The sequence below is a fragment of the Macaca nemestrina genome, chromosome 19 (assembly GCF_043159975.1).
Source record: "Macaca nemestrina isolate mMacNem1 chromosome 19, mMacNem.hap1, whole genome shotgun sequence".
Taxonomy (NCBI): domain Eukaryota; kingdom Metazoa; phylum Chordata; class Mammalia; order Primates; family Cercopithecidae; genus Macaca; species Macaca nemestrina.
In genome coordinates, this window is record NC_092143.1 from 81185356 (window position 1) to 81202886 (window position 17531).

General features: G+C 47.0%; 1 protein-coding gene across 3 annotated transcripts in view; it reads right to left on the bottom strand.

The window, feature by feature from the left end:
- Nucleotides 1-17531, bottom strand: part of LOC105478963 (G protein subunit alpha L) — a 201009-nt gene that overhangs the window by 9127 nt on the left and 174351 nt on the right. For all 3 annotated transcript variants that reach the window (XM_024791969.2, XM_071085693.1, XM_071085692.1), the window contains exons 6-10: nucleotides 8730-8784; nucleotides 6544-6617; nucleotides 3947-4005; nucleotides 2819-2939; nucleotides 33-163 (exon numbers count right to left, since the gene is read on the bottom strand). In XM_024791969.2, coding sequence (XP_024647737.2) covers nucleotides 33-163; nucleotides 2819-2939; nucleotides 3947-4005; nucleotides 6544-6617; nucleotides 8730-8784 — 440 coding nt within the window. The remainder of the gene's footprint in view (nucleotides 1-32; nucleotides 164-2818; nucleotides 2940-3946; nucleotides 4006-6543; nucleotides 6618-8729; nucleotides 8785-17531) is intronic.

Below are 17531 nucleotides of genomic sequence, written 5' to 3' on the forward strand. Positions count from 1 at the left end.
CTCAATCATAAGAATGTGTTTTGAAATCTTACCGTCTTCAGGAACGGTATAATTTGCATATTCTGGGAAATAGTCTTCAATTTTTGATTTCCCTGCCAAGACTTTTTCTGCCAGCATATCTTGTTTGTTCAAGAACAAGATGATAGAAATGGTCCGTAACCACCTGAAAAAGGAAAAATAAACGAACACAGTTCACATACACTAGTATATGAAAGCGCCTCTAACATAGAAGTTGCTAAATTAAAAGAATACCATCATCCTCCTAAAATTGTATAGGATTCAAGAAAGTTCAGTACACCAGTATCCTCATTCCATCTGTAAACAATGATAAACAAATATAGGTACAGGTTGAGCAGCCCTCATCCAAAAACACAAAATCCGAAATACTTCAAAATCCAAAACTTTTTCAGCACTGACATGATGCTCAAAAAACAAGAGCACAGTATTTTAAAATCTGTTTTTTCCTATAAGACTGTGGTCATTTTCCCACTTACACATATAGTGTATATAAATAAATTTATAATAACTCTATAGTATCCTTCTGTATACCTGGTATTTCCTGACCCTGTTTCTTTCCTATTAACTGTCTTATTACCACAAATTTGAGGCTGGTTGTTGAACATTTCATAGAAAATCATTTTTCTGAGAATCCAAAACTTTACAAGGTAAACTTAGTTTCCTGTCCTCCTTGGTAATATTTCTTCCTAAATACTTCAGAAGAAACTTTGATTTCTAACTATATATGTATGTATTATGTGTGTGTGTGCTAAATATTCCTTTCTGAAATAATCACTTATGCCACTTTGCAATGCTAGTAGTTTCAAATATAATTATGTGGTGATTGTGAGCTGTAAGGGATCTTACAGATCATCTAGTCATTAGTGGATGTCCTAAACTGGTACTTTATTTATTTTTAAATGTAAACATTTTTGTTTTATTTTTTGAGATGGAGTCTCACTCTGTTGCCCAGGCTGGAGTGCAGTGGTGCAATCTCAGCTCACCACAACCTCCACCTCCCGGGTTCAAGTGATTCTCATGCCTCAGCCTCCTGAGTAGCTGGGACTACAGGCGCCCACCACCACGCCTGGCTAATTTTTGTATTTTCAGTAGAGACGGGGTTTTGCCATTTTGGTCAGGTTGGTCTCGAACTCCTGATCTCAGGTGATCCTCCTGCCTTGGCCTCCCAAAGTGCTGGAATTACAGGTATGAGCCACTGTTCCTGGCCCCTAAACTGGTACCTCCTAAATTTTAAAAACCAAACAAAACCTATTTCGAACCCTAGATAATCGTCCCTTGATACCCATGGGAGATTGGTCTACGACTCCCTGTGAAAACCAAAATCTGAGGAGGCTCCCTTGTATGAAATGGTGTAGTATTTGCATATAACCCATGCACACCCTCCCATGTGCTTAAATCATCTCCACATTACCTATCATACCTATCACAATGTAAAAGCTGGCGAGTACTTGTTATACTGTATTGCTTATTTGTATTATTATTTTTTAGTCCAATTTTTTTCCTTGCTCAATTTTTTATTTTAATTAATTAATTAAGTTTTTTGAGACGGAGTCTCCCTCTGTTGCCCAGACTGAAGTGCAGTGATATGATCTCAGCTCACTGTAACCTCCGCCTCCTGGGCTCAAGTGATCCTCCTGCCTCAGCTTCCCAAGTAGCTGGGACTACAAGTGTGCCCCACCACGCCTGATGAATTTTTGTATTTTTTGTAGAGACGGGGTTTCAACATGTTGCCCAGGCTGGTCTCCAGCTCCTGAGCTCAAGCAATTCCCCTGTCTCAGCCTCCCAAAGTGCTGGGATTACAGGTGTAAGCCACTGTAATCTTGTATTATTTTTTGTTGTTGTATTGCTATCTTAAATTTATTTTTGAATATTTTCAATCTGTCGTTGGTTGAATCTGCAGATATGGAACCTGAAGATATGGAAGGCTGAATGTAATCTTAGGCTTTCAAAACAGAGACCTAAATTTTCTTGACAAAGCACTATCAGAACTTCATCAAAGAATACTCCACACTGGCCGGGCGCGGTGGCTCACGCCTGTAATCCCAGCACTTTGGGAGGCCGAGGTGGGCGGATCACGAGGTCAGGAGATCAAGACCATCCTGGCTAACATGGTAAAACCCCGCCTCTACTAAAAATACAAAAAATTAGCCGGGCGTGGTGGCAGGTGCCTGTAGTCCCAGCAACTCGGGAGGCTGAGGCAGGAGAATGGCGTGAACCCGGGAGGTGGAACTTGCAGTGGGCTGAGAAAGCGCCACTGCACTCCAGCCTGGGTGACACAGCGAGACTCCGTCTCAAAATAAAATAAAAAAAATAATAATAAAGTAAAATAAAATACTCCACATTTTTAGTATGTCTATACAATAGATGAACTAAAAGAGATATTTCATACAGTTCTGGATTTATTTAGTAAAGAGTGTGTGTGGGGGGTGTGGGTGTAGGTGTGTGTGTGTTTTGAGACCGGGTCTTGCTGTGTTGCCCAGGCAGGAGTGCAGTAGTGTGATCTCAGTTCACTGCAACCCTCACCTCCTGGGCTCAACCGATCCTCCCACCTCAAGCTCCTGAGTAGCTGGGACTACAGGTGTGCACCACCACGCCTGGCTAATCTTTGTATTTTTTGTAGAGACAGGGTTTCTTCATGTTGCCCAGGTTGGTTTCCAACTCCTGAGCTCAAGTGACACACCTGCCTCGGCCTCCCAGTGTTGAGATTACAGGTGTGAGCCGCAACACCTGGCCTGAGCGTATTTTTAACAAAAGAAAATTTGCAATCCAGTGGTGAGACTGAATTTGTTATTTTTGTCACCTGTTGTTCCAGATGCTTTCAAAAAGATCGAGGGACTCTCTCAGCCTGTTGGTGTTATTGTCTTCTCGAATCACCATGTTGTAGCTACTGCAGGCTGCGACGTAAATGATAGCCGTGACATCTTGGTGGGGAGAAAAAGGAAAGCACCTCAGTTAGACACCCTCGCTGTGGAGCTGCAAGAAAGTACACACGCAGCAGCCACTCAGTTCCACAAAAATATTCACTCAGTGATAGGACTATTCAGTCACAGAACAGCCTGCACGTGCGCCGTGCGCACCACTGGTTGCTTCAGTAACGCACTTGATGAAAAGCCCAGCCCAAAAGACGCACGTAAATTTGGGATGCTTAAATGCTTTTTTTTTTTTTTTTTTGAGATGGAGTTTCACTCTTGTCTCCCAGGCTGGAGTGCAATGGCATGATCTTGGCTCACTGCAACTTCTGCCTCCCAGGTTCAAGTGATTCTCATGCCTCAGCCTCCCTAGTAGCTAGGATTACAGGCATGTGTCACCATGCCTGGCTAATTTTTGTATTTTTTTCTGAGACAGAGTTTCACTCTTGTTGCCCAGGCTGGAGTACAATGGCACAATCTTGGCTCACTGCAACCTCCGTCTCCTGGGTTCAGGCGATTCTCCTGCCTCAGCCTCCCGAGTAGCTGGGATTACAGGCGTGCACGACAACACCTGGCTAATTTTTGCATTTTTAGTAGAGACGGGGTTTCACCATGTTGGTCAGGCTGGTCTTGAACTCCTGACCTCAGGTGATCCACCCACCCTAGCCTCCCAAAATGCTGGGATTACAGGCATGAGCCACCACACTTGGCTAATTTTTGTATTTTTAATAGAGCTCTGGTTTCTCCACATTGGCCAGGCTGGTCTCGAACTCCTGACTTCAGCTTATCCGCCCTCCTTGGCCTCCCAAGGTGCTGGGATTACAGGCATGAGCCATGGCGCCTGGCCCTTAAATGCTTTTTTAAATGAGATTAGTATCTAAGGAAGGAGCATCATAATTTATAAAATGCTATGCTTTACATACTAGTTAGAGATCATCTAATTCAAAAACAGTTAAGCACAGCAATGCTGAGTGTTAGAATTCACTCCCATTTTCTTGAGAGAGCATAAAAAAAATCACCATTAAAGCACTGGATCCATTTTCTCCTCTCATCCCTCTGGCCGCCAACATCAAACATGCTGTGGAAGAGCAAGAGGAACACAATTATTTGGGGAAAGCAGGGAACAACCGCACACGTGCTTGCTTTCCTCTTTGGCTATCAGCAGCTTCCAGCGTTCACACATGGGTCTTGAGTCAGGCTCGGGTCACTGGCTGGCCTGCACCATCACTCCCTGTGTGATCCTGGAATACAAGTGGCTCCACCTCTCTCAGCCGCAGTCCCTCCTCAGTCACCCCACAGTGGGGCTACAGGGGTGAGAGATGGAGCAGACAGCAGCCGGCAGTGTCTGAGGTCCCACAGTAGGTCCTTAATAAATCCAGTGGTCACTAGCTCAGTAATGCAAGAGGTTACTTGCTCAGACACTCATGCCTCTCTGAGTATGAGCTAAGTGCCCAGGGCAGATCTTTCCTATGATTTGCTCCAGCTCTTGGGACACTGTGTCCCCTCCCCTGGAGAATTGAGAAAGGCTCCTTGCTGATCTGTCTACACTACATGCATCTTATCTCTAGCCACCTCTGCCTGGTGACCTGCACTGGGTCTGGATCACGCCTGGATTCAGTTCAGGCTGCTCTGCCCAGCCCGAGCTGCTTCCTGGTCTTGCCCAGCCAAGGCGGCCTCAGCCAGTTCTCTGAGTTTCTCAGCTGCATCCTGCACGTCATCAGCCCAGGCCCAGGCCCCTCTTCTCACAGCCCCTGCTCACCGCACCCTGTGGCCTAAGCCATTTCTCCCTGGGAGAGTTTCTGTACCTACCCAGATTCTGCTGGATCCTTCCAACCTTTGCAGGCGTCCCTGGCTCTGAGATTTCTCCCCTCCCTAAACACAGTGCATGTGCCCTAGGACCACACGGGCTAGACTGTTTTGTCCTGGGTGGGTATGTTGCTGATCCTATTAGAATTTAATCTGTACGCTTTGCATTAGCACACGTGGGGCACGCTGAGGTACTTGATGAAAATGGATGAGCTGATGAGCAGAATCCTTTCAAACAAAATCACGAATGTGAGATACAGCTTCACTGTTAATAATTCCACTATGCCAGGGACGTGGTTCTGATGTGGGCAAAACCGCACGTCATGCCAACTCCACACCGCACTGTGCGCCTCACAGCAGAGACGGACGTAGCGGCTTTTCTCCAGCCTGACACTGGCCGTGTGAATGGTTCTTGGGAAATCTGGAAGTAGGTGCCTGTGACCTGTGCACTGGGGAGAGGTCAGGCACTGCAGGAGTCTCAGAACACATTGAAAATCATGAAACTCTTGCTCTAAGGGACCTCACCCTTGAGGTCCCTTAGAGTCGAGTTGGACATGCTGAGGGTGACTGGGCAAGGTATAGGGCAGAATGCCATCACTGGCTGCATAGTAGATGCGACGGGAATTCTAAGGGGTCACCATGGGCTGAGATTTGAGGGACGCTTGGATGCTTCTTTTTTTTTTTTTTTAGAGACACCCAGACTGGAGTGAAATGGCCTAATCATGGCCCACTGCTGCCTTGAATTCCTGGTCTTACGAGATCCTCCCACCTCAGCCTCCTGAGTAGCTAGGACCACAGGTGTACGCCATCAAGCTTGGCTAATTTTTTTTTTTTTGGTAGAGACAGATTCTCGCTATGTTGCCCAGGCTGGTCTTGAACACCTGGTCTCAAGCAATCCTACTGCCTTGGCCTCCCAAAGTGCTGAGATGACAGGCATGAGCCACTATGCCTGGCCTGAAGGAAGCTTTGATAGATTTGTGGGGTTTGCTTAGCCCAGGTGGCATCTGAGGCTCAGAGGACAAGATGAATAGAGGCATGGCGGCAGGAAAAGCTGGGAGAACTGGAAGGGTCCTCACAGCAGCCTAGCCTGGTGAGGCAGGTGGCAGGTGACAAAGCAGGGCTGGGGATGGGGCTGGTCACAGGTGGAGGGCTTGGGTCATAGGGTGCACAGGCAGTAGTGAGCCCCGAACCTTTTTCAGCAGAGGAATAGCACGATCCAGGCCATGCTATGGGAAGATTCATTTCGTGGCACTGAGTAGGGTGACTGAAATGGGTAAGCCAGGGGACAGGAGACCAGCCAGGGCCCTGCTGAGAGAGTCTAGGGGCTGGGGAAGTGATGGAGCAGGACTAGGGTCACAGCTATGGGGACAAAAAGAGCTTTGTGGCTGGAGAATTAACGTCTTATCATGAGGGAGAGAAATGAAGAAAGTAAGCTCATTTGGCCAAGTTTGCACTTGGGCAACCCAAGAGATGGGCTGGAGACACACATGAACTGCTCATTTCAGTTCTCAAACTGGGACTGTGCATCTGGAAGATCAAAATTTCATGAGTCTCCTGATCTAAAAAAAGAGCCAATCAAATCTACAACTGAGGCAGACACTGCCTTCCTTTCCGGTGTCCCCATTTCTGCTTTAAAGTAGGCAGTAAAATCAACACTTCAAGTCTTGCTAGAGTTAGAATTTCACCCCAGCTGCCCTTACCTGAAAGGGCAGCCATGCACATTCAGGAATGAAGCCCCTTAAACCTCAAACCCTTCGGCTCTGGGACTTCATGAGGCCCTGGGCCACGCGGCTCTTAGCGACATACTCACTGAAAGTTCACTTTGTCCACTTGGAATCGTGTCTCAAAAATCCCAGATGTCAGAACTCTGCATCTGAGGAGGTCCTGGGAACAAGAAGAGGGAAGCAAGCTGGGTTACATGACTGTTCTTCTTCAAAGTAAAGCCCTGGTATAACTATACATCAGCAATATTTTTCAAATAATTTGTTCCACTGTACAGGAAACAATAATAATTAAGAACTAAAATTGGCTAAGCCTGGTGACTCACACCCATAATCCCAGCACTTTGGGAGACTGAGGCAGGCAGATCACCTGAGGTCAGGAGTTTGAGACCAGCCCGGCCAACATGGTGAAACCCTATCTCTACTAAAAATACGAAAAAACAAATTAGCCAGGTGTGGTCACAGGCACCTGTAATCCCAGCTACTTGGGAAGCGGAGGCAGGAGAATCGCTTGAACCTGGGAGGCAGAGGTTGCAGGGAGCTGAGATCGTGCCATTGCATTCCAGCCTGGGTGACAAGTGAGACTCCGTCTCAAAAAAAAAAAAAAAAAAAAAAAGAACTCAGACGAATGTTGTTTTATCCTCCAGAGAAAGCCACAGTTAATGTGTTGGTTTGGCCCTGAGAGACCTGATAACTCTCTATTTGTTTTAAAACTTAAAAAAACTCATGTCTCAAAGAATCTTACTGACATATACCTGACAACCACAGTCAGGGCATCAGCATTCCAGAGGGACCCCCCTGCCAGTGCTCTGTTGGCTTGGGTGAGACTCACGATGGCTTGGGTGGGAAACCAAAGGAAGTGTAACTCTGCACTCAGAAGTCTTCAGCCTTATGAACCGGATGCTAGTTGATTTCATTTATTCTCTCTTCCCTGCACATTTCTATTTCCTCCAAGGTAAAAGATGTGGTACCCCGAGGGGACGAGAAAGCCATGCAGCCTCGCAAAGCTGGCATCCCTGGCACATTTGGCAGATGTCAGGGTTTTTTTTTTTTTTTCTGACCACCAAATCCATGTGCTTTTAAGGAAGCAGCCACTCTGTAATAATTCTGGAACATGGGAGGTGGTCCTCCCATTTTAGTATAATGAGAACTGTTTAGGACAGGTGAGTTAGTTGAGGGACTGACTCAAGACGAGGAAGCCTCCATTGCTTTGTCAGATAATTTCAAACTCTCAGGATCAGCCTGAGAGAGAGAAACTTTATGGGAGAGACAGAAGCTCAGGCCTCAGACTTTCCACCTTGGGGGCCCAGGGCCAAGGCCTTGCAGGGAATACAGACTCTGGGGGAAGTTTGGAGAGTGTGGTTTGAACAGAGAGACTCCTCTAACTTCCTTGGGGTTCACTGGCTCTAGAAGCACCTGAAGGCTCCTGAATTGATCAATCCAGGGGCTCTCCAAGTCTCTGCAGCTGCCTGAGGGTCGAAGGGGCACGATTCCCTCTCTGCTATTTAAAAATTGGTGGAGTGGGCTGGGCACAGTGGCTCACGGCTATAATCCCAGCACTTTGGGAGGCCAAGGCAGGTGGGTCACTTGAGGTCAGGAGTTTGAGACTAGTCTGGCCAACATGGCAAAACCCTGTCTCCACTGAAAATACAAAAATTAGCTGGGCGAGGTGGCAGGTACCTGTAATCCCAGCTACTTGGGTGGCTGAGGCAGGAGAATAGCTTGAACCTGGGAGGCGGAGGTTGCAGTGAGCAGAGATTGCGCCATTGCACTCCAGCCTGGGTGACAGAGCAAGACTCCATCTCAAAAAGACAAAAAAAAAAAAGAAAAAAAAAAAAAAAAAAAAGGTGGAGTGCTTTTTTCTGACTCAACCCAAAGGGGATGCTCTGGGTCACACCTGGAAAGTTCGCTGTGATACGGGACTCCCCAGGCCCGGGGCCCAAACAGAATGGGCATAGTTTATGAAACCAGGAAGCAAAGACTTTGCTTGCCTGAGGACAGCTCCAGGAGGAACAGGAGCAGCATGTTCCTTGTCTGCAGATACACTCATTTGCATACTGGCAATTTTCATAACCACTTAAGTGCCAGAGTCAGGGGAGCAAGGCACAAGGTTTGATGACCAATCCATGCACACACCCAGGGCAGTACAAACGATGTGCAAAAAGTAGGTATCTGAGGGATTTTTCCTTAATCCATTCTGAAATAATCGTTAAATCATATTGGAAATGAATCTCACAGTTTCTGGTGCGCGGTGGGGGACCCTAATTCCACATACCTGGTCTGTGGGTGTGTAGTCAACCAAGCTGACGCTGTCGATTCTTTCCAGGAAGCTGCAAAGAAAGCCAGCAAGGGTTGAGGCCTGTTCTCAGGTCACTTTTTCCTGGGGTTGGGGGGAAATTAATGGGACATTTCACCCAAGTACAGCAAGGATGGGGCAGGCCAAGAAGCTGAAGTGAGTTCTTACTTTGTTTCCTGAATTTGTATCAGTCTAGATAATGCAACATTCTTGGCCCAGGGACGGAGAACTGCATTCTTCTTCTTTTTTTTTTTTAATGTTGCCTTCTCTCCCCTCTCTTCTCCACTGCCACAGGGCTGGGGGTGGGGCTACTCAGAAACTGGGAGACAGCATGGAGCCTCCCTTCCAAGGCTAAGTATAAGAATGTGTTGCAATGTAAACAAAACATGGAAGGTGACAGATGTTCCTTTAGTGTAGGTTCCTAATCAAATACAGAAGTTGTGTGTGTGTGTGTGTGTATGACTGTGTGAATATGTGTAAGAGTGACTGAGTGTGGAGAGCGACTATGTGGTGTGCGAGAGGAAATGTGTAAAAGTGAGTGTAAGGGTGTGAGAGTATGTGTGGAAAGTGTGCGAGAGCAAGAATGTGAGTGTGTGTGTGTGAGTGTGTGTGTCGGCAAACCCGGCGACGCCTGTGGGTGTCAGATCTGCCCGGCGCCCTCTGTGTCCCACACAAGGCAGGGCGAGAGCCTAGGAAAGCTGTGCACCGCGCTCTGGGGTGATGACCCTCTTCCAGGCCGTGTCTCCAGCTCTTCCGCTGGGAGGCCGCCGAGCTCCCTCTCCCGAGTGACCATGGCCCCTGCACAGGCCTCCCCCGCCCTCTCTGTGTCAGCCTGGCTTTACCAAGGCATCTATCCAGGCTGCACGTTTCCCACTGAGTCTTGGTCGATCTGTTGTTATTTGTCTCCTCCACTAACATGCGAGGCCCTCAGGGCAGGTTTCTGTCGTGTCCACCTGGGAGTCCCCAGCACCTAGTGCCGGCCCGGCCCCAGTAAATATGGTGGAATGAACCAGTGTCCTCTGTCCCCTTCTCCTTCCGCGGTTGGGACAGGTGACCATCGAGCGCTGAGAGGCTGGGCCTCCTGGGGACGAACAAGCGTTGGGGATGGGTTAACTGGCGAGCAGAGGACAATTCTGGAGACAGGGGCAGCAGGGGCTCTAGAAGGAAGAAGGAGAGCGAGCAGGAGGGAGGGGTTGGGGCGGTCCAGGCTCTCTGTTGGCGCTGGCGTTGATGGGAGGCCCTGGTACTGAGGAGCTAGGATGGATGGCCTGGAGGCTGTGCTGGCTCGCTGCCTGCCATGCCAGTTGGCTGGCTCTGTGTCTGGGTAGGTGGAAGCAGCAGCCATGTGCCCATGAGCGTTTCACGCAGCCGAGGGGATGCTGCCTCCCCACCTCCCCATCCTCCTGCACCAGCTCCTCTGCAGGTGCCTGTGAACCTCAGTGTGGGCAAGAGGGAGACGAAAGGGTTCAGAACGCAGAACGCCACCCCAAAATGTGCCCTTCGGCATGTTGACTAACTGCAGCTGAGGGCACTTGGGAAGCCTCGGATGCAGGGCCGGCGGGCTGACCTCCCGCTCTGTCCCAAACAGCGGGTCAGGAAATTTCCCGTAAGAAACGTCTGCCCTGGGCCAGGAAGAGGAGAATGTTTGTATCACCGGGGGCTGGGAGTCCACCCCGAACCGGATCTGTACAAACCCACCAAAATAACCCTCGTCTTTCATTAGTCACTGCCCCCCAATGACTGCCCCTAGAAACCTGAACCTTTCTCCTTTGTCACTTCTCCATACGTTTATCATCTTTTGTTACAAGGGTATATTAGCTCTCAGTCCCGACGGCTTCTTTGGGTCTTCATTTTTCTTATGAAAGTTCCCGTGTGCATGTAAAAATGTTAAATAGAATGTGTGTGCTTTCCTCCGGTTGATCCGTCTTTGTTGGTTCACTCAGGTTCCCGTGTGCGTGTAAAAATGTTAAATAGAACGTGTGTGCTTTCCTCCGGCCGATCCGTCTTTGTTGGTTCACTCAGGTTCCCGTGTGCGTGTAAAAATGTTAAATAGAACGTGTGTGCTTTCCTCCGGCCGATCCGTCTTTGTTGGTTCACTCAGGTTCCCGTGTGCTTGTAAAAATGTTAAATAGAACGTGTGTGCTTTCCTCCGGCCGATCCGTCTTTGTTGGTTCACTCAGCTACAGAACCTAATAGGAAAGAGGGAAGTTCTTTTTCCTTCCCTACAGAGGTCAAAAGGGGTCCATTTTAGGAACGACTTGGCCAAAGACAGTAAGACTGCGTCATTTCCTTGGCCGTCGTAACTCCTTCCTTTTGGAAAGCTAGAGACAGTCCCTAGTGGCCAGAACTGAGGCCTGGCCATGGGATGACATTTTGGCAGCCTTCATCCATGAACCTGGGTTTGACACCCCCAGGGCAAGTAACCCAGAAGCAGAATACACAAAGGGCAGGAGTGGATCTGCTGGTGTTTGGGATGGCCTTTCATAGGGATAGGAAGCAGTGGGGGCAACTGTGACCTCAACTGTCATGAATGAGTCATTTCCCTGGAATCCAAGGGAAACAGGTTACGGGAGTGGTGTCTGTGACTGCATTGTCTGGTGTGCAGTCATGAAAGAATGTCGGCCGGGTGCAGTGGCTCATACCTTTAATCCCAGCACTTTGGGAGGCCAAGGTGGGTGGATCGCCTGCAGTCACGAGTTCAAGACCAACCTGGTCAACATTGTGAAACCCTGTCTCTACTAAAAATACAAAAAGTAGCCACGTATGGTGGTGTGCGCCTGTAATCCCAGCTAGTTGGGAGGCTGAGGCAGGAGGATCACTTGAACCCAGGAGGCAGAGGTTGTAGTGAGCCGAGATCACGCCACTGCACTCCAGCCTGGGCGACAGAGTGAGACTCTGCCTCAAAAAAAAAAAAAAAAAAAAAAAAATATATATATATATATATATATATATAAATAAAAAAAGAATGTCAACTGCTTCCGGCTCTGCAGAGATATGGCCAGGTGACAGGGTTATTGAGAGGCCAAAGGGACCCTGATCAGCCATTGGTGTCTTTGGAATAGGTGCTGCAAGCCCTGGGAGGTGCTACTGCGCACGTGAAGGTTGGTGAGTTGGCCAAGGGTGTGGAACTGGCTCCAGAGGGGAAGGAGTAAAGGGAAGGGACCCTCTGGGACCTGGAGAACCTTGGGAGGCTGGAGGCAGGAATTCCCTGCCATTGCCTGAGGCCTGGTTTGGAAAGTGCAATGCAGTTTTGGCATGGTGGTTGCTGGCCTGGAATGTGGTGGGGTGAAGAGCACAGTGGAAGGACACACTGAGTTCCTGACCATCCAGTGACAAAGGAGCAAAAAGACCTTGGAATCCGTGAGAAGGCAGGAGAAGTTTCTGCCGGGGTGGGACGGGAGCTCTGGACTGTGGCTGGACATTCAGGTGGGTTTCTGGGTGGGAAGCCTGCCTCCCTCACAGGCCGTGTGAGCTACAACAGTTCTAGTCAGAAATGGTCATGACTTTTGACAGGGGCCGGGGTGAGGACACAGAAATGAATTCGCTCTGATGAAAAAAAGAGCTGGAAGGAACTGAACATTAAATATGAAGCCTGTGGCTATAGTTAGAGTTTAGGAAGTAATCTATTTAAAATGGGATGCACATAGGTTGGAGGTAGGTGGGTGAATGTATTCAGATGATAATAACTAGTCTAAGTAGAAAGAATGAAGTATGGTTAACCAAAAAATGCCTGTGGAGTGCTAGAGAGATGTGATGAGAGGACGTGTGAGTGCATCTTCCTGTGCACTACGAAAGACCAGTGACGTTGAGATGCTGACAGTGATGAGGCTGGTGGGTCTTCTCCTGTCCCCAGCCTCCAAGATGGATACTCAGAGTCCTTCCAGCTCTGATTCTCAGAGATCTGAGACGTGGGAGGTCTCACTGAACATTTCCAAGAGCTGCTTCTGAATTGTTACTGATGCCCTGAGTTCATGCATTTCAAGTTTGTGCAATGAAAGTAAAATGTGAAAATGCACCCCAAAATGTGAATATGCCCCCAATTCTTTGAAAGAGTTTCTAAGGAATAAATAATAGAGTGGTAGATTTCTGCCAGCCTTCTGCCTTGATCCTTGTTTCAACTGGCATATTTCCAAGCATGTTGCAGAAGTACTTTTTCAAATTGGGGCTTCTGTGATTACCATACGTAGAGAGAATTTTAAAGGGATCTTCCAAATCATACATAGAATTTCGCATATGACTACATTTTAAAGGGTTATAACATTGCCTCCTTAAATACGCCACTGCATGCTGACCGGAAGAATTAAGCAGATCTAAAAACCCGTTGCAGACTATTCACTCCAACATTAGATACAGAGTTGCAAAACTATACCAAATTAGCATTGTAAAAAATCACTTGCATTGTAGACACTATAAGAAAGTAGTTAAAAAGAAATTTACTTTGATTTTTTTTCATTATTTCCTGTGACAGCTGAGGACACTCATATTTGCAGAAATGTTTTCATTTTCATTTAGATCCCCCTTCTGTTTGATATTAGCAAAAATAACAACTCACTGTTTATATCCCATCTGTTGTCGGCGTCAAAGAATTCTTAATGGCCATGGAATTGATCATGAAGAGGGAACAAGGAGAGTCACCAAAAGATGAAAACTATTCTATTAAATGCCTTTGTAATTAAACTACTGGGTCTGAGAAAAGAAGTACCAACTAAATTTCCATGTATTTAAAATTACTTTTTTTGTGAAAACATATAGCAATTGGAAATCTGTCAAAGAAAGTAAAAAACTTTTCCCAGTGTTAATGAAATTTGATTCATGATATTTATCTACAAGGTATAAATATACAGATGGATCCCAGGTACTCCGGAGGCTGAGGCAGCAGGATCACTGGAGCCCAGGAGTTCATACTGGTGGAGAAAAACACGACTCACATGGTGACAAAGTACCAGGCAGTTGTAATGCACAGCCAGAGTTAAGATCCCTGCTCCTTAAAAGGGGTTCCCAGACTCATGGCATATCAGCGTCACTGGCAGACCCACTGCGTCAGCATGTGCAGCTGAGCCACGTCCCAGGTGATCAGCGATTCTTGGTGAGTCGTCATCCAAGAGCGTGTTCCTCCTGGCTTTCCCCGCCTCCCAGCTTTATGCTCTAATCTCTGCCTGAACCATTCTTCTCATGACTCCTGCTCTTTCTCCTTCCCACAGGGTAAAGTCCACACTTTTTTTTTTTTTTTTTTTTGAGACAGAGTCTTGCTTTGTCACCCAGGCTGGAGTGCAGTGGCCGGATCTCAGCTCACTGCAAGCTCCGCCTCTCGGGTTCACGCCATTCTCCTGCCTCAGCCTCCCGAGTAGCTGGGACTACAGGCGCCCGCCACCTCGCCCGGCTCGTTTTTTGTATTTTTTTTTAGTAGAGACGGGGTTTCACCGTGTTAGACAGGATGATCTCGATCTCCTGACCTCGTGATCCGCCCATCTCGGCCTCCCAAAGTGCTGGGATTACAGGCTTGAGCCACCGTGCCCGGCAAGTCCACACTTTTAATCTGGCCTCGAGCCCTTTGCAATCTGTCCAGTCTCCCCTTCAGTCTCTTCTACATCACATGAACCCTCCACTCCAGTCAAAACTCCCTGTAGTTTTTGGCCTCTCAGATCCCATGTCATCCCTGCTTTCTCCCCCCTATTTGAAACCTGAGATTAAACCCTGCCCGCTCTGGGAAGTCACTTCTAACTGCCATGACACAGCACAACGTCAACCTCACTTTCTTCTGGCACTTACTGTCTCACAATTCCATGAGCTTGGCATGCTGCCTTATGCTGTGATTTAATCCTTTTTAAAGGTTGAGATATAAAATAACGTAAAGTATGTAAACAGTCCTGATCTTAAGTGTTCTTGATTTTTTTTTAAACATCTGGATATGCCTTGTCCATTTTTCTTTTTCTGTGTATGTTTTATCTACCTATCTGTACTGAATATCATTTAAGGGCAAAAGCATGTTCTAATTTCTAGAAAGAAGCCCCACATGGCCAGCATGTTTTGTACTGAATCTTTCTCTGCACTGTCACTTAAAATGTTTTTGAATTTAAAAAATTATTTGTTTTTATTTTTTTGAGACAGTCTCACGCTGTCACCCAGGCTGGAGTGCAGCTATAATTTGCTATAAGTATCTTGCTTTGGACTTTGGCTACAGAATTGCCAAGAGGATGTTGTGTTTTTGCAGAGGAAGTCCCTCCCTTCTACTTTATAATGTGCTTGGCCAGCTGATGCTGATACTATGCTCAGTTAATAAGGTTATCTTATCAGACTGGTACTTATTTTCAGCAGTCTTTTTTTTTTGAGATGGAATTTCGCTCTTGTTGCCCAGGCCGGACAGGCTGGAGTGCAACGGCGCGATCTCGGCTCACTGCAACCTCTGTCTCCTGGGTTTAAGCGATTCTCCTGCCTCAGCCTCCCAAGTAGCTGGGATTACAGGCATGCGCCACCATGTCCGGCTAATTTTGTATTTTTAGTAGAGATGCGGTTTCTTCATGTTGGTCAGGCTGGTCTTGAACTCCCGACCTCAGGTGATTTGCCTGCCTTGGCCTCCCGAAGTGCTGGGATTACAGGCGTGAGCCACTGCACCCGGCCCAGCAGTCTTTTCCAAATCAAAGACAGCAGGGCAGGCACACAGTGTCCAAGCCTCATAGTCTGCCTGTATTTAAAAGGCATATACATTGGCATTCCTTCAGCAAGAAACAGCTTTAGTAAGAAAATTCTCCAGTAGCACACACAGTATCATCTGGGTTCCTGAGCTGAAATAAACTAAAAGTAAAGGAAAGTATTTTGTGTATTAATCCAGTCTACTTTTTTTCTTTCAATTCTAAATCCATGTTAGAAATTGTGCATTTGAAGGCGGAAAAATGAAAGGAAGAAATATAACTAGTAGTTAAATGGAAGATTAACTAGTTCCCTGATGTGTTTCAGTTGGATACTTTTGTAAATTATATCCATCTTTGGCGTAGGGAAGTTTCAATGTGAAAAAGAATATTGTGGCCATGAAGAAACAATTACGGTGAAGAAGCCAGGGGGCCAGGCACACGGTGGCTCCCGCCTGTAATCCCAGCACTTTGAGAGGCCAAGGCAGGTGGATCACTTGAGGATCAGGAGTCCCAGACAAGCCTGGCCAACATGGTGAAACCCCGACTCTACCGAAGAAAAAAAAAAAAATTAGCCAGGTGCGTTGGTGCGCATCTGTAGTCCCAGCTACTTGGGGGCTGAGGCAGGAGGATCGCTTGAACCTGGGAGGTGGAGGCCACAGTGAGCCGAGATCGTGGTGGCACTCCAGCCTGGGCGACAGAGCGAGACTCCGTCTCAAAACAGCAACAACAAAAATAAGCCAGGGATCCTAGAAATACACGAGAAAAAGCCATACTAACCAAACAAAAATTTAAGTGGTAAGACTGAGGGTGAATTTGGAAAAATACCATGCTTTCTGAACCAAATCTACCTCAGAATTTTTTTTTTCTCTTTTTGAGACAGAGTTTCACTCTTGTTACCCAGGTTAGAGTGCAATGGCGCAATCTCGGCTCACCGCAACCTCTGCCTCCCGGGTTCAAGCAATTCTTCTGCCTCAGCCTTCTGAGTAGCTGAGATTACAGGTGCACACCACCACGCCCGGCTAATTTCGTATTTTGAATAGAGGTGGGGTTTCTCCATGTTGGTCAGGCTAGTCTTGAACTCCTGACCACAGGTGATCTGCCCGCCTCAGCCTCCCAAAGTGCTGGGATTATAGGCTTGAGTCACTGTGCCCAGCAATTCTTTTTTCTTAAGTATTTTTTAAAACAGGATGCACACTCACATCCAGTAACATGCAGTTTAAAATGATTTGACAAATTCCTGTGATTTACATTTCAGTATTTAATCAACTGCAAAAGTTAGGAAATAATTCATGGGCCTGTAGTGCTTTTGAAAATAATATTTATGACTCATAAAAATGTACATTCATAATAGTATGACATGAACATATTTTAAGAAAGTTCAAGCATATACAAGCATTGTTTAATCTCACAAAATATATTAATTTTGGTGGGAATATTTGCATTATAAAAGGGTCTTCAGTTTACCAAAGGGTTCAACACTAAGCTATTTTAAAAGTTGTGATTATTTTTTCCAATCTAAAGAGGGGTTAAGGCCAGGTGCAGTGGCTCATGCCTGTAATCCCAGCACTTTGGGAGGCTGAGGCGGGAGGATCACCTGAGGTCAGGAGTTCAAGACCAGCCTGGCCAACACAGTGAAACTCTGTCTCTGCTAAAAATACAAAAAAATTAGCCAGGCATAGCGGTGTGCACCTGTAATCCCAGCTACTCGGGAGGCTGAGGCAGGAGAATCGCTTGAACCCAGGAGGCGGAGGCTGCAGTGAGCCGAGATCGCGCCATGGCACTCCAGCCTGGGCAACAGAGCGAGACTCCATCTCGAAAATAAAATAAATAAAATAAAAGAGGGGTTAAGACTCATGCCGTCCTCACACACGGCCCTGCACAAGCCTATGGAGGATAGGAGACACGACCTTCTAAGAGGGGCGTTCTCAGAGAAGATGCTGGGCAGGCAACCAACAAGTGTGCCTCAAAGCAGACTTCAGAACAACATCCAAATATACAATGAATATGAAGGCCACTCCTCATCTGCACACACCTGTTACACCTGGTTTTTTTCCTTACTCATTTACACTGGAACACATGTTATAATAGTGAACAGTTGGTTACGAATCTTTCAAAGAACTTGGGAGGGCCCCTATAATTATTTTCTGAAACA